This window comes from Plodia interpunctella, chromosome 10, assembly GCF_027563975.2.
Source record: "Plodia interpunctella isolate USDA-ARS_2022_Savannah chromosome 10, ilPloInte3.2, whole genome shotgun sequence".
NCBI classification, from domain to species: domain Eukaryota; kingdom Metazoa; phylum Arthropoda; class Insecta; order Lepidoptera; family Pyralidae; genus Plodia; species Plodia interpunctella.
The window spans coordinates 5,867,138-5,889,535 of NC_071303.1; the positions used below are offsets into that span (position 1 = coordinate 5,867,138).

A 22,398-nucleotide genomic window follows, 5' to 3' on the forward strand; every position below is an offset into this window, starting at 1 on the left:
TTGTTTTGTAAGTAAGTCCATAGCTTACTTTTTTTCATCATAATTTAAATTAATTCGCAGTGATCAAAATATAATAAAGCGCCTAATTTGTGGTTGTCCACAAGACTACGCCACAAGAAGAAAAATGAAAGAGAGACAAACAAGTCCAGGGATGTTTTTTGTTTGTTTAGAAGGAAACGCTAATATGTTCAAAGCCTATACAGCCATGTCTAAGGTCGTGAATTATCGTTTTTCTTAATATGATATCGATATTATCGTAACGTTATAGCGCAAATATCGCTGAAAATATCGTTGTTTTAGCGTTGATATTATCGCTTTGCCGATATATCGTTGCAACCCTAAGCTAGACTGAAGGACTATGGAATGGACTTGATCACCTTGCTGCCTTGCTTACTTGACTGACTGGTAAATAAGTCTTGTAAAGTTTTTATTTCGTTATTAGGTATTCTGTCTGTAATAGTTAGTTTATTACCTAGGTATGAGGTGTCTTGTTTTCTATGCATACGTATGGACATATAGATAAATAAGATAATAGCAATAATTCTCAGACTGACGAAAAATTGTTTATTATTGTTTTGTATTGCGTAAAAATCAAACTATTTATAGGTTAGATCTACCTGGTTGTTTATTCTGCAACGCGACTGTTTCTGTTGATAGCATGCAAGATGTTTATTGAGAGATCATTGTAGACTGTATAAGGCCCGTGTTAAAAACTGGGCACATGGGATATTTTCCTATCATGAGACAGGTTGAAATGTTCTATTTCTTCTCATGTATTTTAATATGCGTTATTCTTGTTTGAGCAAACTAAAGATGTAATATGAAGTCCTCAAGTTAAGCGAAACAAATAATTCATAATTTTTACTGACTTCTACCTTTTTAGCACTTTTAGCATATTCCTTATTATTTATAAGTTTATTGTACTTAATCTTAATAAATATGTACATATGAAGTATTTACCTATTTGGTGTACTGTATGAGCATGGATGTGTTTTAAGCTATTCAAAGAAGTCATTATACCAAAAATATGCTTTTTCTGAAGAAGGGAGAAGATTCTTACCTATAGTTGAAGTTCCTACTTAACATATTCTATTTGGTTTTTCAGGAAAAAACTTCTGTGTAATAAACAAGAAGGTATTACACAATGTATAAACAAAATGATACCAGCATCAGAATTGCTAATGAAGATATGGTGGTATGTCATTTATATTCTACTTCTGATATATCAACTATTACAGTTTGGGAAGATTTGTGTACAAAAATAAATGATGTCATTGAAAAACTTGCCACTGGTTATATATGGCATAGAGATGAATTCAATTTCAGTATTCCTATTCAGGATTATGAATTTGATGGTTAGTATTGTTTTATTTCTTCTTATAAAATACAATATTTCAAAAACTCTGACCTCTACCATGTTCTACAAGACTGGTAAATTGTATTTGTATTTGTGTGTAATGAAAGGCAATATGAATATACCTAAATATATTCATATTGCCATTCATTCCATGTCCGTTCCGTTTCCAGCAGTCTGTCTCACTTAAATAGTGATGAAGTTTGATATGAACTTTCACAAATTATTTAATCCCACAAGGATGCAGTTTTCCAGATTAATGTATTTTTTAATTATTACTAATCATATATTTCAACTGTCTCATTTTAAAAATGACGAATTTTTATACAAACTTTCAACTCCTATTTCATCCCCTTAGATATGGAATTTTCAAACTTTCTGTTAAAGAATGTTTAAAAAAAAATATGTTATACTTTATATGCTTAAGTATATATTACTACTTCGGTAGCTAAATACATTTTTTTTTTAAGAAGTTATTTTTTTGTCAAATATCAGAGTTGAGAGTTGAAAATAAAAACAATTAGCCACTGAAATTCAAAATAATTCTTATAAAAACAGAATTATATGCTTATATATTGTAGAAATTCTGAATACTTATATATTTTTTTGTTCACTTCTGGGTTGTTTTTTCCAAAATTTAGTGAACATTGATCTTTCGTCTTTATTGACACAAAATCTCAAAAACTACTAAGTAGACCATACTTAGTAGTTTTTGAGATTTTGTGTCAAGTGAGTGCCTTTTGCTTTATCGCTATGTCCCAAGATCTAGGGACGACTGACGTAAAATGGATAAGAATTATATTAAATGAATTCTACTCCATTACGATTAAAAGCCAGTTTGTAGTCATTTATATTATTCATTTTTCTAGGTACTCCTACACATCTGGTCTCGTCTACATATTTTGGTGATAATATTGAAGATGAATGGTTCATTGTGTATATTGTATTTGAAATAACAAAACTGTTTGACGACGTAATTATTCAAATTCACGACAGTGATGGTGAATTTCTTCTGATAGAAGCAGCAGATTGTTTACCTACATGGGCAAATCCAGAAAGTACAGAAAATCGGGTAAGTTATGAATAATAAAATAAAATATCTGTTTAATCAACTACCTAATACATGTACACACCCAATCTGGTGTTGTCAAAAAAATTCCATAAACATAGAATGAATCTGAAACATAAACAAGAAATTGTTTGTGTTAGTTTAGTAATTTAGTATCATTCATTCGTCATAGGTAGTAGTGGCCTCTTTGGCGTAGGCCTCCCCCAAGGCTCTTCAACATGTTCGCTCTCGCCCTTTTCGTAAAGACCAGGTTTGGCAACTATATGTGCGTGCATAATACATGGAAGGATCGCTACATCAAACAGTTTTTCTTAATCATGATATCCACGTCCTTGTTTTTCATAATTTCTTTTAGACTCTAGTACTTTTTCCATGCTAGAGCTATTCTTCTTAGCATTCTGTGTACAATTCTCAAAAGATACCAGTTGTCCCAAGTAAATATAGCTTTCCACATACTCTATTGAATATCCATCGACGACAATCTCTTGACAGAGGCTTTTAGTTATTATCTTCGTCTTTGATGCATTTAAAAACAAGCCCACCTTTTTACTTTTATGACCAATTCGTTCAGCATGCATTCGACTTCCGATGCGTTTTCGGCGAACACAACAATGTCGTCAGCAAAACGCAAGTGACTCATGTACTCGCCATTTACATTTATTCCTTTTTAGTTTAAGTTATGAATACTATATGTTAAGTACCCGCAGAAAACCAGCATCACAACCCAACCATGGCAATATTTTCGTGCATGTGTGTAGTTTGTTTATGTAGTATTATGTATTAATTTCATTCCAAATCAATCAAGACTGAATTCAGTTCACTTTTCGATGTTGACATTTGGCAACAAGCAATAACGTTAAGTTATTTTAACGTGCTATGGAAATACATGGTTATTTATTGATTTGTTACAGGTATACATTTACAAAAATCATGTTCACCTAATCCCAAAATCAGTTAATGTGTCGCCTGAATTAACCGTAGAAGAAGCTATTGATATTATTAAAAGTAAATATCAAAAAACTCAAGCAACATCTGATATTCAAAACGCTATTCGAGGACGTATTACTGGATATCCAGAAAAAATCGCAGACAGCACACATAGGGGTATTGTTATGTTACCTGTTGATATAGCTGCATTGCTGTCTTTCAAGCCGTCTTTGATAGCTCCACTTGTAACCACATATTGTAATCATGATTCTATAGACATTAAATCTTGCAAGGACGTAAACTTTCAGAACTGTATTGATGTTGATGTTAAATTTACAAAGTGTTTGTATGCAATGCTGATGCATTCAAAAATGATTCGTAGTTCGAAGAACAAAATAAATGAAAATGACAAAAAGTCCTGCCTTGGATTCAAATTGACTAGTGCATACTATATGATAATGAACAATTCAAAGGATGTGTTTTCTTCTAAAGAATTTCATAAGTTTTTAAATTGTTTAAAAGTCAACGGATACTTTAAAGATAATCTAGAAGGATCTAAAGATTACAAAATATTATTTGAAAATGCGAAGGACTATTTCTTGCGTACGGAATGTCCAATCAATTCTTATGTGGCTAACGTTATAGCAAATCTAACATCTAGTCATGATTTTTCTGTTTTAAAAGAAAAAATGATGCGTAATACAGACACAGACCTTATAGGTGATAATGACGACTGGTTGAATATCCATCCCGATCATTTGAATGATCTTTTAAATACTCGCTATGGCAAAACAGAGAAATTTAAAGGCAAAGATGTTATTACCCCACATTCCATTAGTTCCAAATTATCTGAATTTCTCAAACAGACATCTGATTTTGAAGGAATTGAACAATCGGAAGTTAAAGCAGAAAGGGTACAGTTTGACCCAGACGATTTTGTTAATTCTTTAGAAAAGATGTTAAGTCTTCTATCATCAGGGGGCAATGTAGGTGAAGCTAGCACAAGTGATAGTGAAGGTGACTATGATCTGTCAGATGATGAAATATCGGAAGAAATAAAACGAGAGCTTGAAAATGAGGTAATAAATTTTGAGGATGGTAAACACGACTCAATTCTCAACAATATTGTGAAGAGTATGAAAGAAGAGCAAGCATCAACAGGACCTTCCAGCAATGTGCTCAAATCTATCGGCATTAATAAAACTGATGTATTAGACTCTGACGACGACTAAATAAAGATGAGTATGAAATTATGGTCTTTATACTTTTTTTAACGGAAGTCCCTCCTGTTTTGAATATAAAGGGTAATAACCACGGCCGGCCAACTTTCACCAAGATAATTTCGAAATGCTGATATCTTTGTTTAAACCTTGTAAGAAATGAAGAAGGGTATTAAGAAAAAATGTGGACGAAAATTATCTATTTGAACAATTTTGAAGTAAATACAATGTTCGAAAAAGTACCTAAGTAGTAAACCTCCTTGCTTCTCTTGCTGCTTTCTTACAAAAGAACACAGAGGAACATGGAAATATTCGAGCAAATCACATTCGATTAATAGAATAGACATTAAGTTTCGAATAGGGGATCTGTTTTCTGACACGTAACGGTTTATGCCATAGATACATCATTTCATCATTCGTAGTTCCTCAGGGGTCACCATGTTATAATTTTCTTCTTTAGTAGTAGCCCACCTTACAGATTATAAAGTCTCCCTGTCTCATCTGTCTGTCTGTACGAACGCGATAAATTCAAAATTTACCCGACGGATTTTTGTACGGTTTTCACCTTTATACATATAGTGTGATGTCTGAGGAAGGTTTAGGTGTAGCATTTATTATGGCTTTACCCGAACGAAGTCTGGACGATCCGCGAATAATAAAATCCTGTTTTTGTCAGTAACAATTTTATTGACTAGCTAAATATATTTAAGGTACATAACTCAGTGTCCGTTACTAGTTGCCGCGTCGTCATTGTCAGGAGAAACATTGCTCTATAATAAAGGTCAGTTGTCACAGTGTGAGCACAGCCGGCTTACTTGGTTCATATAGTCTGGTATCGAACAATTCTGCGCGGGATAATCGCAAAATTGTGAGAGGTGCGGAGCGAGTGGCTAGCTTCCGACATGTTCGATACTAATTCATTCCAAAATCAATGTGAAACTTCCGGAGCTCCAGTTTCAGTTTAATTAAGCATTGGCGGTTGTCTTGTCAATGTCAAGGTTTATGGACAATTTAAAATGGTTTGAGCGTCGTGGATTGAGCAGCATGTGTTACGCGGAAGCTGCCGGCGGCGGCCCGCTGACTGTATTAGTGGTGGCCGTCGACGTCGTGTCATCAGGTTCGTTGATTTGGAGCCATGGCATACGGCGTTGCAGCTCTTGTCTGTAATTAGAACAGAATAACTAATGCACTGTGTCTGACCGAATTAGTACCTACGATCACCCGCTGTAAAGAACTTTGGATGTTCCTCATCAATAAAATGATCTTCATTATTAGATGAGTGTGTCAGTAGATAGTATTAAATAATATGGGTGGACGAAGCAGAATGAGAAATGTAATCAGTTATTGATTAGAAATTTTAAAAAGCATGTAGATATTATACCACTAAACTTTGAAGCCTGTACATAGGTTGCCTTTACGATTATTAGTACCTATATACATACACACATAGGTAATCGTAAACAACATATATTTTAAATTTAAACAAAATATTTAGGGTTACCTGTACTTTGGATGACTGATTGCGTACACCCATGGGTCGATACACGCAACAGCTTTACATGCTACAGCTGGAATCATTGTCACCTAAGAAAAATATTTTTGCTGTAGGATTAATAAAAACAAAAAAAGTAATATTCTGTCATGTTAGGCCGTAAAACGGATGCAACCGGTATGATAAAAGCTAAACCTAGGTCTAGTCGAACTTAAGTATAGGCTACACCTAGGTGTAACCAACTGAATCCGGCTGCAGTTCAGTCTAGCTGGTAAAATCTAGGTATCCGCACTTCGTGGTTAGCCGTAACATTTATATACAAGGTGTTTGGTCAATGGTATATAAAGCCGAAAATGGTAGATAGGGTATCGTATCCACATTCTCAGAAAAATATTTCCATGTGGAAAAAACGTCACAATAGGGAGTTAATTAAGATTTTAGATTATGGTAAAATTGTGCAGTGCCAACCCTGGAACAGCTGATTTCATTCATCTGTACAACTTATTGTTTATTGACCTCAGTACCAGGATTGGTGCAAATTATGATGATGAAAATTCAAAACATGGCTTTTATTCCTAAGATCTTTGAGTCTCTTGAGAGGACAATATTAACTTTTTAATTATGAAATAGGTACATGCAAGATCGCTTTTACGGAACTATCTCTATTGGAAACGTAGGTACCTAAAAGCAATAATAAGAAATTTTATCTTATTGACAATTGAAGCAGGCGTTTTTTACTAATCAACACCCAGCCTAGCCCACAGAAGTTATAAACGCGAAATTTGGTCAGTAGCTTTAGGTTATTATGTAGTGCTCAGAAAGGAAGGGAATTTTCAAATTCTACCCCTAAAGGGGTAAAAATTGAGGGTAAAGTTTATATGAAAAATAACAAAAATCTTTACTGATCTACTTGAAATTTGGGATAAATGGTATGGAACAAAAATAATGAAACATTTTCTTAAAATTCGACCTTTGAAGTTGTTAAATGAGGGTGAAAAGAAATAACGAATAATCCCATTCAACATTTCGTCAACTACTAGATGTAGACAGCTCAGCGGTAAATACCACTGAATTCGCGTTGTTACCTACTGTTGATGGTTCGAATCCTGAACTTCAATTGCTTTGGTTTTGTTTATTTTTTTATTGAAATCTTTTTCAAAATGTTTGTCAATAAAATTTGTTTGTTTCGTACATAATATCGTATATATCCATTATCCATATTAATATTAGAAAGAGAAAAGATTTGTATTTTTGTTTGCAACGGGTAAACTCGAAATCTATTTCACCGATTTTGAAGAAATTTGGCACAGAGATAGACGAAACATCGAGGGGAGATATAGGCTACTTTTTTTTAGAAAAGTGAACCCCAAAAGGGTCAAAGTGTAAGTTATATATCCTTATATTGATTATGACTTTATTAGGTGATGTATGTTAGGTTATTATATGTTAGATGGAATGAATCTGAAACTAACTTTTGTATATACTCATTTCAACTTCTAAATTTATTTACATTATTATCCATTTCAATATTTTATAATAAGTTATTTTAAGTTTTACATATGACATGTTTTTTGTTACATTCTTCTTAATTTGTAAAGTGTAAAAAAAAAACTTTTTTTTTTCAAACGGAACCCCCCAGGTACTGTAACGCAGCCACGCTTTGTTTGGAATCTCTTTCGATGTATTTCGCCTGCGCTGGCACAATTGGATCTACTGTCATAAATTTTAAAATTCTAAATCCGCTCGAACAGTTTGACGCGTATACATTACGATCAAGCTAGTGAGGCAAGAGGGTAGCCGTGATAAATTTATAAACATTAAATAAAATAATAACAACAGACCCAATAAGGGTAAGGCTCCATTTATTGTGAATATATATAACTTATCACCTAATCTCTATTTCAGATTTTTTATTTATATTTAATTGTTCTAGGTCTTACCTTAAGTTTTAGAATAAACTTACTTTACTACCTACTGCCTAGTGCCTATTTAGGTACTTACTATCCAACCAACGATAAAACCCAGACAAAAGGTCAAAATTTTTAATTTGTGTAAAAAATGTTTTGTACACGCTTATTGCCGGAATACTGGACAAACTTTAATGATTTCATAGCTTTAATTTTTATTAATAAATAAAAAAGAGATATGTTGATTTTGAAAACAAGTGTTTCAGACATTGTTGAAATTTAGATGGCGCTGTCTAACTAAATAAAACGTGCTATTTAGTTCTCATTGCCAATATCTAGGTGGTGCTATCTGAAAATATAGCATGTACGAATATAGAGTGCTGGTTTGGTTTTCGATTTTAAAGAGCCAGTCGTGCTTGCTCCGTTGTCCGTCTTTATATCCTCTAAAGGATATGGAATTGGATATTTCCTCTTGAGGAAATGGGTTTTGACAGACAATTAACAAAATGGTCCGTTTTTACCTTTATGACATAACATTATGCCTGGAAAGAAGGTCCCATCCCAACTATCTAAACATACTTCCTAAGCGAGATTAGCAAAAATAGGTACGGTATTAGATATCATGTACATACAGACAGACGGGATAAGGTACTTTAAATGACATGTAAGGATAAAATTAAATTGATATTGGACCATATTACTAGCATTCATGCATTATCTTGATGGAAATTAGTAACTAAATCTAATTATGGTTTTACACGTGGTTTTACCAGAGCGATCCGGTACGGGCTGCTAGTATGTATATAAGTCGTTATTCCTTAACCCTCGTTTGCATGGGCGTAGTATCCACAGTATGGCTAAATTATTTTATCGTGAATTCTTTTGCTGCTGAATAACAGGTTAATCTCGAATGTCACTTAGTCAAACCAATACAAATATGCCAGTACTTGGGAAGTATTTTGACGCTCGTGCGAACGAGTGGTCGGTATAAAGAAAGATGAAACAAATATTCGCATCGTACCCCAGGAGTTAGGAGTTGTTGGTCGCCAAAAGCACCCACTAGCGCCATGACGCCGTAGGGGGTCCAAGATGCCACAAAGAGGAAACAAACCGTGAGCGCTGCTTTTGCTATTCGGATCTCAGCTGATTGGGATCCGGCAGTTTGATTAGCACGAAGAGACTCTACGTTCATTTTCTTAGCTTGTTCTCTGAAATTAATGGTTTAATTAATCTATGTAAACTTAGGCAATACGTACAGATTCGTATAGCTTTAAAGACATCATGAGTTCATGTTCAACGCTGTATCAAATCAAGGCACCTAAAGGGAATTTAACTGTGTTTAAAACTTATGTTAGTATGGTGCGCCCCGGATATATTTTTATTTTTTATTGACCTACTTTTTTGTTGAGCGCTCCCGATCTTCGCTTTAGATGGTAAAAAGTAAAAGTACCCAATACAAACTTGACTGCTCAACCTTATATTCAGAACCAAAATTTCATCGAAACCCGTGCAGTAGTTTTAACGATCAATGGATATTTAGCATATTTTTCGTCTGATGAAAGTATATCCCAGAAAATTTAAAGTCATTCTGTGCATTTGTTTTGCTGTACCTCAATGCTGCTTCGTGCGCGAATACTTGCTTCACAATGCCGCTATAGAAGTATATGATCATAGACATAGGGAACACGTAACTGCACGTGAAGATGCATGCCACAAACAGCTTTGTGTCGAAGGTATTTGTCAAGTAATCAAACGTGCAGGAGGTTAAATAACCCTCTGTAATACAAAATCAAATGAAATTATTTCAAACTCGAAAAAAAGCACGATCTTGCGCTGCTTCTTAGAGAAACTAAATATGTTGACGCTAGTCCTACAAATTTTGAAATAATAAAATATATATCTTGTTTCAAGAATGTCTGTACCAGGTACATATCGGCCCCATATTTTGAACAGTGGTAATAAGGCCCAAGGAGTGGCATATATCCAGACAATGGCGATCATCAATAGGGCCTTTCCACGAGATAGGCGGCCGTCAAGCGGACGCGTGATGGTCGAGTGTCTGAAATTACAAAAAAATATAAATTCATTGATTCTGTAGTATTTTTGCGAAAGAACGACTTTTAGGTGTAGCTATTTGTCAGGCTATTCATAGTAAGTTATTATAGTCTACCTGTCATAAGCGATACACGCATTGGTCATGCCTGCCCCGATGCCGCTGTAGGCCCCCATTAAAGCAAATATTTGGCAGCCGAGAGCTCCAGTCGCAAATCCTCGCATTGCACTGTTGTAAATAAATATTGGGGCTTTGGCCATCATAATAAAGTCTAGTATGGCCAGCTGAAGGATAAGTAGATTGCTGGATGTTCGAAGACTTTTTGTCCTGGAAATTAATGGTAGTTGTTCAAAAATGTCGAAAAATGTTTCCCAGGAGATATTATGCTACTTACCGATATTTGTTCGCCAAAATGTTACTAAATGAATATACTAGCATTTTAATAAATGGGCTTTTGCCCATACGTAAATATTCCTTGCTCTTTAGTTAGTCAAAGAAGCAAAATTTTTAACTTAAAACGAATTTATTAAAACTGGAGATAAGTGTTTCTTTATCGTCAGAAGTCAAAAACTTACGTGGAAAATATATAAATGACTAGTCCGTTTCCGAGCAAAGCGGCAGCAGTGAAGAAGATGTAGAGCAGGGCGAGGGCGGTGTGTGCACTGGCGGGAGGCGCGGGGAAAGACAGCCAGTGTTCCGGTACTGCCGCCAGGTCCTCGCCGGTCAGCCCAGCGCCCAACAACTCTACATCACCGGCCCCGCTTGACCTCAATGTTTACAAAGTATAATGTAGGTATTTCCAGCCAGGCTAAGATATTGAATTTGTTAAGAAAAGTATAATGAGTCCCAATTGCCTATTTTAATAGAAGAACCATGGAATTAGTAGGTACTCTGTGTACGAAGTACTTACTAAATCCATGAGAAGAACCTATTTAAAAAAGATGTAGTATAAATCTTTTTTCTTCTTTTAAAATAAAGAAAAATATGAAAAAGCTACTCGTGTCTCAAAAGTGCGTGTAGTAGGTACTAGGTACTATTACGTAATATATTGTAGTAAGTCACTAAAAAAAACAAAAAAAAACCTACCTGAGATGTGCGAAATAGGGACCATCGTAATATTTGGTTGTTTTGTTGTCCATGGTTGGAGAGGACAATGAGCAGTCCTCGGTAGAGTGCAGCCCACCCCAACTGACTGACTGCTGGAGTGGCGCTCCGCCCCTTTAGATTTATATCTTCCGCGTTGGCCCAGCGCCGGCTAACGAGATTGCACGGATTACCCACACGACCACCTTTGATAGGATTAGTCGAAGTATTAAGCTCAGATTTGTGATGATCAAATCACATTTTTTGTAACGAGTAGGCACATACATGGGTAGTGAGTTTAGTGACCATCTAGTATGGGACATATAAAAAATAATATATTTAAGTTTTCACCGAGAGGACATGTACCTATCTAGGTTATACGAAATTATGAGAATTTATTTTTGCCAATAACTTTGAACCAAGCAAGAACCAAGGGGCTTATTATCGTAGTGTTCTTTTTTTTATTTGTCATTGGAAAAGCTGGTGTATGAAAACGTTTGTGATTGCCAAACGTTTCTGATTTTGAAAGAGAAATTCATGGCTAGTTTGCTGTTAAGCACCTGTTAACGTATATAGTCATTTCATACTTTAATTTGGTCTCTAAAAACGCTTATTGGGAAAAAATAAATAATTAAACTTTATTACACAACTTTCATTATAAAACAAACAATAGGTGGATAATGCCACACTCAAATGAATAGTAAAGCTGTAAACTTGAGGTCGAAAGTATAATTGTTGAAGTTGATTTGTTGATGCGTGTGTAACGTACGTGTGTGTATGGAACGACACAACCGATTTCCAAAGTTATTTTACCAGTTCCAGATTGACATAATGAAATTACGATACTTCCACGGGAGCAAAGACCCGGAAAGCAGCTAGTAAATAAATAAATATCTAGGCAGAAAGTGCACAGGAAAAAATCCATATTTTGTGGTCACCATACGTAGATTTGTTTCTACATTTGCACAATATCGAAAGGAAACCGTACTATTGCACCACCTACTATATATCTCCAATTTTCCATTTCATCCTCTTTCGTTACTGAAGAAATGCACCTATGCACAGCAATCATTTTTAAGGCCTTCAAAACTCTTTGGTTTTCATATAAGAATTTAATTGATTATTTATTATTATGCAATAGGATCTATTGTAGTCGCATGTTGAAAGTTAAGCTCTTTTGTACTATAAGAGATTAAAAATATGGATACCGGGTATAGGATAGGTACGTAGATAATAATTTCAATATGACTACATAGTACATATATAACACGAATTAAACATTTAAGAATCCCTCGACGCACATTTTCCAATCATAGCTAAGAACACCTTTGATCAAATTCTCTTTAAAACAAAAGAAACTAAATCAAAAATCCGTTTAGACGTTTGGCTGCTACGATGCCACGGACGGCCGTACAGATACACAGACACGTTAAACTTATAAGCGCTCTCCATCTGTCGTCGGTGGTTAAAAACAAAGTTGCGTCGTCGGTCCCTATCTGTGCTTAGATCTTTAAAACTACCGGTCGGATTTTGATGCCGGTTTAGTGTATAATTTATTACGCTTTTACCCGAGTGAAGCCGGAATGGACCGCTAGTATTTAATGATTTGGCATCTTGAAATTCGCTGAATAGGAATCAAAATTAAAGTATAATGTATCTTCAACAAGTTTAATAGACATCACAACAACAATTTGGATTGATTACACACCATTATCATACATTATACATATTAATTTATTACAAGAATTGCTTATGCTTACCATCAATAACTTTAATGTAAATTTCAAGTTGTATAAAAGTATTATTATCTACATGAATTGGCCAGAATTGGCGGATCAGTCGATCAGACATTGACAAAACTGTCGCGTGGACCTTAATTTACTGATACCTTGAATTACATTTACTAATATTCATACCTATTTAAGAATTATATTATAATGTATCAACATAATGAACGTTATAAAGAATAGAGTGCTAATCAAAGCTCATGCGCTTACTGAGTTGTTATTTAACTTCTTTTTTTGAAAAATATGAAAGTCATTATATTACAAAATAGTTGTTTCTTGAGGCAGAAATCGGCTTATTTACAAGTTTTCTAGATCATGAGGAACACTAAAATTCAATAATGAAAGAAGTATTACACACACAATGATATTAAGTGCGATTTTCGTACAGATCTTTATCAGGTATATTTGTACTTATAGGTATGTAATAACTTGATTAATTTTATACAAATTCGATTTCGATATTCAATACTAGGCCATGCGAGTTTGTATAGTTTACTTTAAATAAGCAAAGTTTCACGGTAACACGGTTTCATCCGAAGCTCGTTAATTAAAAAAAAGTTATTCAAAAGGTAACTAATATAACCTTAATAGTATTAACTTCTCTATGATAGTATTGGTTTACATATTGGAAAATAATATATAAATAATTATAGACATTTAAAGAGCGAGAGTCTAAGTGTCTCTCTCTTGTGCTAAAAGGATTTTAATACAATCTATAAATGGGGTATTGTCAGTTTAGAGCAAAAAATTAAATAACTAGGTAGTTATTACAGTGAAAACGTATCAAAATTTATTTCTTCCCGATGACTGCCACAATTCCTATAATAATGACACGTTTTCACTGTAACATATTTGATATACTTAATATTATAATATCTAACACATATTGGAGAGGTCATCATCATATCAAAGTAAAATGTAGTAACATCTTACAACCTACAAAAATCGCGTGCAAATATTGACTTATCATTGATTATATCTGATAATAATTCAGAAATTTTATCACAATTATATTTTATATTTCTTCAGTTTTAATTCATTTTTTCGTATTGATAAAGCGATACAAATCAATTAGTTATTAAATACTTAGTTATGAATAATTCTCTTTCCAACAGGTTGACAATTGACAAATGTTTTATTACAATTTTAGAGGATTTAGGTATTAAAACAAAATTAAGTTTTACTAGCTAAAAGAAAATTCTAGTATGTTTACTTGTATTTACAGCTACGATAGTGCGTATGAGATAGATACAGCCAACAAGGTCCAAAACATTCACTACCACACGAATCTCAACTGAATCCGAAACTAGACATGGAACTAGATTCCTTATAATAATAGCTAAGTTGACTGTAACTATTTCTAAATACTTTCGTAAATAAATATGAATAGATCCTTCTCTAGAACCTTCACTATCCATTTTAATTTCTTTTTTATATATAAAATTCGCTTTATCAGTCTTTTTTACATAATTACTTATGTGTTCTTGTGTAAAAAAAGACGAATGGTTTTATTTAAAAGATCACTTAATTTTCGTATTATTGTTATCTACTACTTTATTTTAGTGGATTATGTTTGATACAGGAAGGCCATTTCCACATATCTTATAATGAAATAAGTAAATGCAACCACAATGTGCATTCAAATATACTTGCTACAACTATTGCTACGCAATGCTACGATCTGCTACGACCGCTACGAAAACATCAAAAGCGCACGGTGTGTGGGATGGTGTGGCGTCATGGCGCCTGATGGGAAATTCTTATTTATTCTCGGAATTTTTTGATTCATCCTTTTTATCCTGTGGGGTATATCGTGTATACAAATTATAAATTAAACTCTACAAGTACGAAATACTTTTGTGATGTAGGATGCTCTCAATAGCCTACGCGGTAAATACCTAATTATAGTTTGTAGCATCAATAAAATAGCGGTACTGGTTTTTCACACGCGTGTACCTTTTTATAAGAAGTGGTGTGGTGTAATGGTTAAGCTAAGGCTTGTAGATCGAAAGGTCACAGGTTCGAGAATCCTTCTCGTGCCACTTGCTTTTTAGTATACAACCTTATGTGGCAATCTCATGTATACTTTTCATAGACCACCATTTACTTCCGGTGAAGGACAACATCGTGAGGAAACCTGCGCACTGGTTGATTATTAAATTGTGTGTGAAATGGAAAATGCAATGGCAAACCACTCCATTAATAGTGCCAAGAAAGTTGTCGTATGTGTCCTCAGCCATGAGGACATTTCGGTTGTGTTAAAACGACCCGCAGCGACCGAGCGACCTTTACTTCACGCGACCACTCCTTGTAATTAAATACTATATTATGCTAAGAGTTAAGCTTATACAACATATTATCCTAAATGATAATGTCGTAATACATATTATCATTTAGGCTACAACAGTGGATCTAAAAAATAGATAATTGTCGTCGTTTTTCGAAGACACATCGAAAAGTCCTGAACAATATTTACGTTAAATTTATAGAATAAAGTATAACTAAAATTGTATAATGTATACAAAATATGTTTAACAAGGGTTATTTTTGAGGGCTAGAGCGTCGGTCTCGGAGGGCCGAGATGGTCGTTCTCAGTCGTCGGGCGGAGGCTCGTCTCTTGGCTCGATGAGGATGCGGGTGTCGCAGGGGTCAGGCGAGGCGGGGGACGCGGGGCACGGCGCGCTTGCGGCCGTCACCGCCACCTGCGGAAAGCTGGGCGCGGAACACTCGCTCAGCGGCGGGGGGGCGCTATTCGCGCGCACCTCGCTCTCGGCCGTTAGGTGCACCATTTCCACACAATCTGTTGTCTCTCCGCTTTGCCTGAAGGTTATTATTTAATATCAATATACTCATTCTACCAACTAAAACTATACCTTCCTACTTACTAATACTGTGGGATTGATTAGATCCAAACTAATATTATAAATGCGAAAGTAAGTTTGCTTGTTTGTTACCACTTCACGCATTACCTACTGGTCTGGTTGTTATGAAATTTATACACTGGTAGAAAATAACCTGGAATAACACATAGAAATAAATAATAAAGGATTCAACCGACATTGGTGAAATATTGCAAGAAATTATCCATTTCTTCTCTGACAAAATACTGTCCCCGCAAGAAATTGAAGCGGGCGAAACGGCTAAAACCTTGTAAATAAAATATACATTTGCTTAATTGTATTTTAATAAATTAAAATAGTTAAGATTAATTTGAGATTACCTTTTTTCACAATCTTCTATATTGTTAACATTGCAAGTACTTTGGCCCGGTGTTGCTGTAAATGTAAGTGTATATTTATTAAATTCTAAATAAACAAAAATTACCAGTGGTCTGTTTTGTGTCTGACTATAGATTGACTGCAATCTTAGATTAAAGAAGTAAATCAATCTTTCTTTCTAATGCAATACACAGTATGTACAAAACTCATACTACCTAAATCAATAAAATCTTGTATAATTAAAAATAACGTAGTATGTCCGTATTTTCCTAACGTCTCCTACTTACGATGCATGCCATCGTCTCTAAGCCGCTGTTGGCGTGCGAGTGGGCGACGTCGCGTGTTGTCCTGCACGCGCAGCGTGACGCCGCACGCGCCGCTGCCATGCAGATCCATCGCCAACGATGACTGCGAGCCACACTCCGACTCTGCTGCGCTAGCACTACCAAACAGTATCCAATATCAGGCAAAAAGAAAACATTCAAAGTATTTAATCCCCGCTGCGTCGTGACGCTGTGCCCCTCCTCCATATCTTTAAGATAAATATCACGTGTCTCCTCGTGATGAAACATAGGGATCAATAAACAGTCGTCGAATTAGTACTTAACAAATAACTATTACAGTATGCAATATATTATTTCATTTTAGCAAATGTATCTATTTCTGTAGAAAAAATGCATTTACACTAAATGATAATGAAAATTTATATCATACTCAATAAAATACGGACATATTTTAATTAGGTATAATAAACTACAAAATAGCAAGGACTGAATGACTCAAGCGGAAAAGCGAATGACAATGGCATGAAAATTAAAGGTTACCTGACGGCGGACTGGGGCGGCTCGTCTACAGAGAGCGCGTAGCGGCGGAGCGGGCGGCGGAGCGTGCTGGCGGGCGGCGCCGGCCGCGCGCCCCCTCCGCGCAGGTCCGGCGCAGACCCGAACCGGGCGCGCCATCGCACTTTCTCCTCGCGGTTTCTGTGCCACATATACTCATTGCCCTATTCCACAACGAGTCGGCCATTTACGATTACGACACCCTGCCGTAAAACTTTGGGAATACCAATTGATTCTTACTGAAAGGTTTACATGGACATGACCATGAGTTTAATGACGAAAATATGAAATGGAAAATACTCAAAAAGCAAAAGGTAGCGTAACTACTGGGCCAAATGTTTAATTTCGATATATTTAGGAAAAACAAGTGTACTTTTGAAATCGAAAATGATCATTATTTAATATCTTTAAATAGTAGGTGGTAACTCCTCTTTCTTATTTTCATTTCAAACTAGGTTTCAAGATGCTCTACCGGCAAAGATTTTGGTTTATCCTATTTCTTTTTAGTCATAAATATTAGCTTTATCTCAAAATTAATTCAAGCTGTAAAAAAACTTCCATTTTGTGGCGACAACTGCTGATGCTGACTACTGGTTTAGCATCGTGGTGTTTTTACGTAACAAAAATATGATATTCTGCCTCTGCTTATTTATAGCCATTAAGGCTATAAATATGCAGAGCAACCACCAGGATCCATATTGTCCGTATTATACTTAACTTAGTAGTATCTGAGTACATCAGGCTAATAGTTAAAAATATTAATTTAGAGCTTTCAAATTTATTTGAATGTTCGGTTTTTCGAAATATCGAAAGATTTCGATATTGTTTATAGTTTATCAATTATCGATGACAAAAGTACATTGTTTTCTGTAGCGTCAGCGAGCGATGAATATCGTACCTGATTGCATGCGGCGGTCGGTGCCTGTGAATGGGAGCGAGTGGCAAGGCATGCGGCAGCGGCAGCGCGTGCGGCAGTCGGTACACACCGAGCTGGTCGAGGCGTGCGGGCGCCGCACAGCCCTGCATGCGGCGTGCCGTCGGCCGCGGCAGCGACTGCGGCCGTGCAGGCGTCACCTTGGCGGCGCTGTCGCGCGCCTCGAACGTCATCACGCACGCGGCTACCACGATGAAACCTGGAAATTCATCGAACAAATGAATATATTTGTACCAAATCTAACCACAACCCCAATCCTATGGCGCCTAAGTACTATTTGATATTTTACACTCTTTTTTTGAATGTCATCAATTATGAAAAAAAATGTCTTGTAGTGTGTCTAGTGAAATGAGCGTCAATAAGTTAGATATTTTATTATTTCGACCCATTTCCTTCAGTCAATTTGCTTACATTCCATCTAACTGACTTACTACCATAGCGGACAGGTTATGTTTATCAAGATTGCCAAAGACGGCCAGCAGTCTCTACGTATTTAGGTGTAGTATTTATAATTTAATTTTCAATTTTTTTTTCTTTAATAATAATACTTTAATAATTCTTCACTTCTTTTATAATTCTTCAATTCGCCTTTAATATTTCTACACATAAAAGCGTGAAATAAAATCAATAAGCGAAGTAGGTTGAGAGAGAGACAAAAATGCTTTGCCATGTGCCTACGGCTTGGGTTGGATTCGATGCCAGATTTAAATAAAATAAGGTACTACTATATACTTAGTCTTGCTAACCTCATACAAACTCTATATTACGAAGAATATAATATTGATTTACCTAGATATTTTAGAGATTTGATTTTTGATAAATATTAGATTAGATGGTTCAACTTGAGAACAGAGTTTGTACTGTGATTTTCAAAAGAAAACGAAACTTTAATATTAAGCTCTAATTTCTGCCCATCATTAGTTACTAACCTCCAAACCCCATAACTATAGGCCCTGCATATGAGAGATTGTTGAGGTGGAAACCCCGCGCTTCATCTTTGACGGAAATCGTGGCGTTTCCTCGCACCTCCTGCGCCACCGACAGCGTGTCCGCATAGTAACCTGGAAAGTCAGAAACAAAAATTACACTTTCTGTCTAGTTTCCGCCTCGATGCGGTTTTATGCTGTAGAGGTGGTTAAGACGAGCCTGTTTGTGAACAGAAAGAAAGGACCTAGGTTCGAATCAGCTACTCGATACATTTGTTTTTATGCCAATTTGACACGCATATAGGTAGTAGTTTTATATTATACTATTAATATAGTAAATAAACATTTATTCACAAACTATATAGTCCAATAATACCAAGCAATATTAGGTAACGTGTATTAACAAGCAGCAATTAACATTTAAAATCACAGTGATTCACAAATTTATATGCTGTTTTAAAAGATAACTGCGATTGTCGTTTTATTTACGCGTGGATCGATCGCAGTTGATAGACACATCAACACTATTGTGACACGTTAAATAGAGTTTCATCGGAGAGAGCCGGAGGCTTGAAGCCGGAAGTGACAGTTCCGGAATACTCGCTCCCGGACCGGAAACAGCGCCCGAGCCTGCCCCGCGTACCCCGCTCCCACGTCAAGGAATGAAACAAGTACAGAATTCTAACTTCATATAATGTCCATCATTTTTATGTTGTCATGTAGGTAGAAATCAAATATTTCCACGGCAAAACAAGTCGAGTTGAATATAATAGTAGGTAGTTGTAATGTTTGAAATTAACCGAATAAAAGTAAAGTAGTAGTACCTAGCTATCTACCAACATAATCATGACATAATCTACCTACTTAGTAGAGGTTTCGTAATAATAAAAATGAAGAAGAGGAACAAGACAATAAATAGTGATTTAAAATAGGTATGATATGAAAAAGCAGTCGTACTTCTATTCTTCTTCGATATTGTTTGTGTCACCACCCGCCACACATTGCGCTGTCTCACGTAACAAACACTCGATGTGAAATGTTGGTCCATTTACCCGTATTCTCAATGCCTATTTACTCATGTATATTTTTTGACATTATTATATCCGATTGAGTTGGAAAATGATTGATCCCTTATTGTTTAGGTTCTTTGTATATTTCAATATATAATAGTTGTATTAGGTATGTCAAATATGATAATACTCGTGGATAGAAAATAGGTTTTGGCACTATAGAAGCGAGACTTTTAAATCTATGCTTAAGTTACAACTATATATTGACGGTCATGGCGGTGTCCAGCAGACATCTTAGCCCGCACCACCTGTGCGACAGTCATTGCTATTTGCTAATCATGATCATAGCTACCTATGACAGCCATCGCGGCGCCCAGCAACATCAGCAGCAAGCCGGCAGACAGCGCCCGGCACGCGTGCCACAAGCACTGCGACGACATCTTACCCCGCACCACCTACGTGATAGGTATAATTTCACTTGTATAATCATGATGTCTTACTAGAGTTTATTTCAATCATTTTTGTTAATTGTTATATACTGTCACATAAAGTGCTAATATATTTTTGTTTGTTAGGTTAAACCATATAAATCTGAACCACATTTAAAAAAAAGTTCCATTGACTTATTGTTTCGCGATTTATTATTTTTTTTTGTCTAAAACGTTACCTTACTTAGGTATCGTAAACTAATTTATCTTTCTTTCATGTTGACTTTGTTATTACTAACACTTATATCAAGTCATCTGTCATGATTTTCCAACTACCAGTTAATGAATATTTATCAAACAAAATAATTAACTTATCTAGCTGTCTAAGCCTGGAATTGTTACTACTCTAAAGTCCTGTTAGCAACAAATGAGAGCGCCCGATGTTTCATAAAGACAGAGAGTAATAGCTCCATAATCCATACCTATCTATACACGAACACGACACGTGCTCAAGTACTTACGTTTTTATTTATGAATACAGATGAATACATGTATGTATACCTACACAGTTAACAACATATTTTATATAGACAATAGTTTTTAATGTATTCAGAAAAGTGCGTGCGCAACAAGTCTTCAGCCAACTGTTGAGTTGAAAGCACAAATAATCACATTCGCTTATTGCTTAAACACCACCATACTCAATTTCAATTGCTTCCTGTATTTTATTTATGAGGATTATATTGTGAGTTACAGTGGTCAATGATAAGCGTGAGACTGAGACGTGAAGTTTGGGAGGCAGTGTTGTGTTATGTACCTGGACATTCCAGGTGGCGCCCGAGGCTGGGTGAGCGCGCCGCAACGGCCCCGTGACGCTCCTGGCGCGCCGCATGACGACTGCCGCGCGCTCGGCTCGGCGCCCCGCGGCCGCTGCGCGCGCACACAGCCTCTTTGCTCCAGTCCACCTGCGTCCCAATTCTGCTGACAAATCGAACCTTAATGCTGATAAAATTGTAGCTTAATCACAACATACCACAAATACCATTATACCCATGCAATGCAAACATTTTGTCGTTTAATTAAGGAGCTATAAGTTAAGGAGTGAAGATGATCATGTATTTATTGGAGCATCTCTTTAATTAAGTTAGTAGTCTGGTCTGTACTAAGTACTGGGATTGGTCCAATAAAATAATGAAAAACATCATCCCATTTCCGTAACTTTCAGCGATGGTCTAATGAATGTATAGCACAATAATATTTTTTTATATAATCATATGCACATAGTTATATTGTTGACAATATTCATCGATTTCATTCCTAAGGAACTCAAGTAACAGAAGTAACTTCAATCCGGATAGAACAGTCATAGTAGATGTGTTGATAGTGTAACGACTGCACGAGGCAAAGTCCAGACAGTGAACCCGATGTGCTGTAAGCACAGCTAGTGCACTGCGTTTGTTTGAAATTCCCTTGATTTTTTTTATCGACTGCTTAAATATCACTGGTGTCATATTTTTTTCCAATCGTCCAAAAGCCTTCTTTTGTGGCTGATCTCTGCCTTGGTGAGATGCGATGGAGATTCAGCAACCAGAGATTAATCAAAGGTAATGAATATCGCGACGACTTTCACTGTCAACAAAAACATGTAAACTCCACCCACTCTGCAAGATCTACAAGAACTAATGTAACTATAGCGAGTGGGTAAATGAACAGTAATGTATCTACCAATGGCAAAGATAGTAAACAAAACTATATTGATTCAAAACCATTCATGAAGGAAAAAGAAAAAGTAGAAAAATTCAGACATGGATTCAAGAGGCAAATAAAAGCCTTTGGGAGAAACGATTTTGAATTTCAAAAAACACAGCAGTCGAATGTCATGGACCCTTGGGCAACGTGGAGGATGATGACAGCAAGACGCGCCACGCCGCCGCCGCCCGCCCGCTGATGTTCATTCGATTTTTTTTACAACAATAGACTGATTGTTCATGAGATCCTGAATTAATTCCTTAAAGTGGGCTTCGGTTCGGCTTATATTATGCTACTATACAATATATTATCATTATCATTATCTTTATACTATAATATATAATATCATGTTCCAATGGAGAAAAACGGATGAACACTCACTTACTTACTTACCTACCTCAA

General features: G+C 35.8%; 3 protein-coding genes across 7 annotated transcripts; 1 reads left to right on the forward strand and 2 right to left on the reverse strand.

Annotated features, from left to right (window-relative positions):
- Positions 1-160: 160 nt before the first annotated feature.
- ecd (ecdysoneless) lies at positions 161-4,600 on the forward strand. 4 transcript variants are annotated; one of them, XM_053750346.2, is made up of 4 exons: positions 161-405; positions 1,106-1,355; positions 2,224-2,426; positions 3,335-4,600. In XM_053750346.2, exons 2-4 carry the CDS (start codon positions 1,145-1,147, stop codon positions 4,580-4,582), a joined length of 1,662 nt encoding a protein of 553 aa, XP_053606321.1. In that variant the 5' UTR covers positions 161-405; positions 1,106-1,144; the 3' UTR covers positions 4,583-4,600. The 4 variants fall into 4 exon arrangements, with proteins under 4 accessions (XP_053606321.1, XP_053606322.1, XP_053606320.1 ...); XM_053750347.2 differs by having other exon boundaries at positions 381-748; XM_053750345.2 differs by having other exon boundaries at positions 381-476.
- A 621-nt stretch (positions 4,601-5,221) lies between these two features.
- Positions 5,222-11,244, reverse strand: LOC128673026 (opsin-2). Its single transcript, XM_053750607.2, has 8 exons — positions 11,109-11,244; positions 10,598-10,789; positions 10,140-10,349; positions 9,892-10,028; positions 9,580-9,745; positions 8,991-9,177; positions 6,072-6,154; positions 5,222-5,731 (listed from the first exon to the last, which is right to left on the reverse strand). The coding sequence occupies exons 1-8, from the start codon at positions 11,159-11,161 to the stop codon at positions 5,620-5,622; spliced, it is 1,140 nt and encodes a 379-aa protein (XP_053606582.1). The 5' UTR covers positions 11,162-11,244; the 3' UTR covers positions 5,222-5,619.
- Positions 11,245-12,768: 1,524 nt separating this feature from the next.
- Positions 12,769-21,304, reverse strand: LOC128673027 (uncharacterized protein). 2 transcript variants are annotated; one of them, XM_053750608.1, is made up of 8 exons: positions 21,065-21,304; positions 20,172-20,274; positions 18,813-18,944; positions 17,848-18,082; positions 16,935-17,090; positions 16,398-16,552; positions 16,113-16,167; positions 12,769-15,712 (listed from the first exon to the last, which is right to left on the reverse strand). In XM_053750608.1, exons 1-8 carry the CDS (start codon positions 21,137-21,139, stop codon positions 15,484-15,486), a joined length of 1,140 nt encoding a protein of 379 aa, XP_053606583.1. In that variant the 5' UTR covers positions 21,140-21,304; the 3' UTR covers positions 12,769-15,483. The 2 variants fall into 2 exon arrangements, with proteins under 2 accessions (XP_053606583.1, XP_053606584.1); XM_053750609.1 differs by lacking the exon at positions 16,935-17,090 and having other exon boundaries at positions 21,065-21,303.
- Positions 21,305-22,398: the final 1,094 nt, after the last annotated feature.

Bases quoted from the DNA above. Each gene is read 5' to 3' on its own strand.
- LOC128673026 (XM_053750607.2), bottom strand. From the start codon at position 11,161: ATGGACAACAAAACAACCAAATATTACGATGGTCCCTATTTCGCACAT. The intron at 10,790-11,108 runs GTAGGTTTTTTT...GTAAACATTGAG, and splicing joins CCCTATTTCGCACATCTCAG to GTCAAGCGGGGCCGGTGATG. The intron at 9,746-9,891 runs GTACAGACATTC...TTTGTATTACAG, and splicing joins ATGGGGCCGATATGTACCTG to AGGGTTATTTAACCTCCTGC.
- ecd (XM_053750346.2), top strand. From the start codon at position 1,145: ATGTATAAACAAAATGATACCAGCATCAGAATTGCTAATGAAGATATG. The intron at 1,356-2,223 runs GTTAGTATTGTT...TCATTTTTCTAG, and splicing joins TCAGGATTATGAATTTGATG to GTACTCCTACACATCTGGTC. The intron at 2,427-3,334 runs GTAAGTTATGAA...GATTTGTTACAG, and splicing joins CAGAAAGTACAGAAAATCGG to GTATACATTTACAAAAATCA.
- LOC128673027 (XM_053750608.1), bottom strand. From the start codon at position 21,139: ATGCGGCGCGCCAGGAGCGTCACGGGGCCGTTGCGGCGCGCTCACCCA. The intron at 20,275-21,064 runs GTACATAACACA...CCTATCACGTAG, and splicing joins GCGCCACCTGGAATGTCCAG to GTGGTGCGGGGTAAGATGTC. The intron at 16,168-16,397 runs GTAAGTAGGAGA...TTACATTTACAG, and splicing joins TAGAGACGATGGCATGCATC to CAACACCGGGCCAAAGTACT.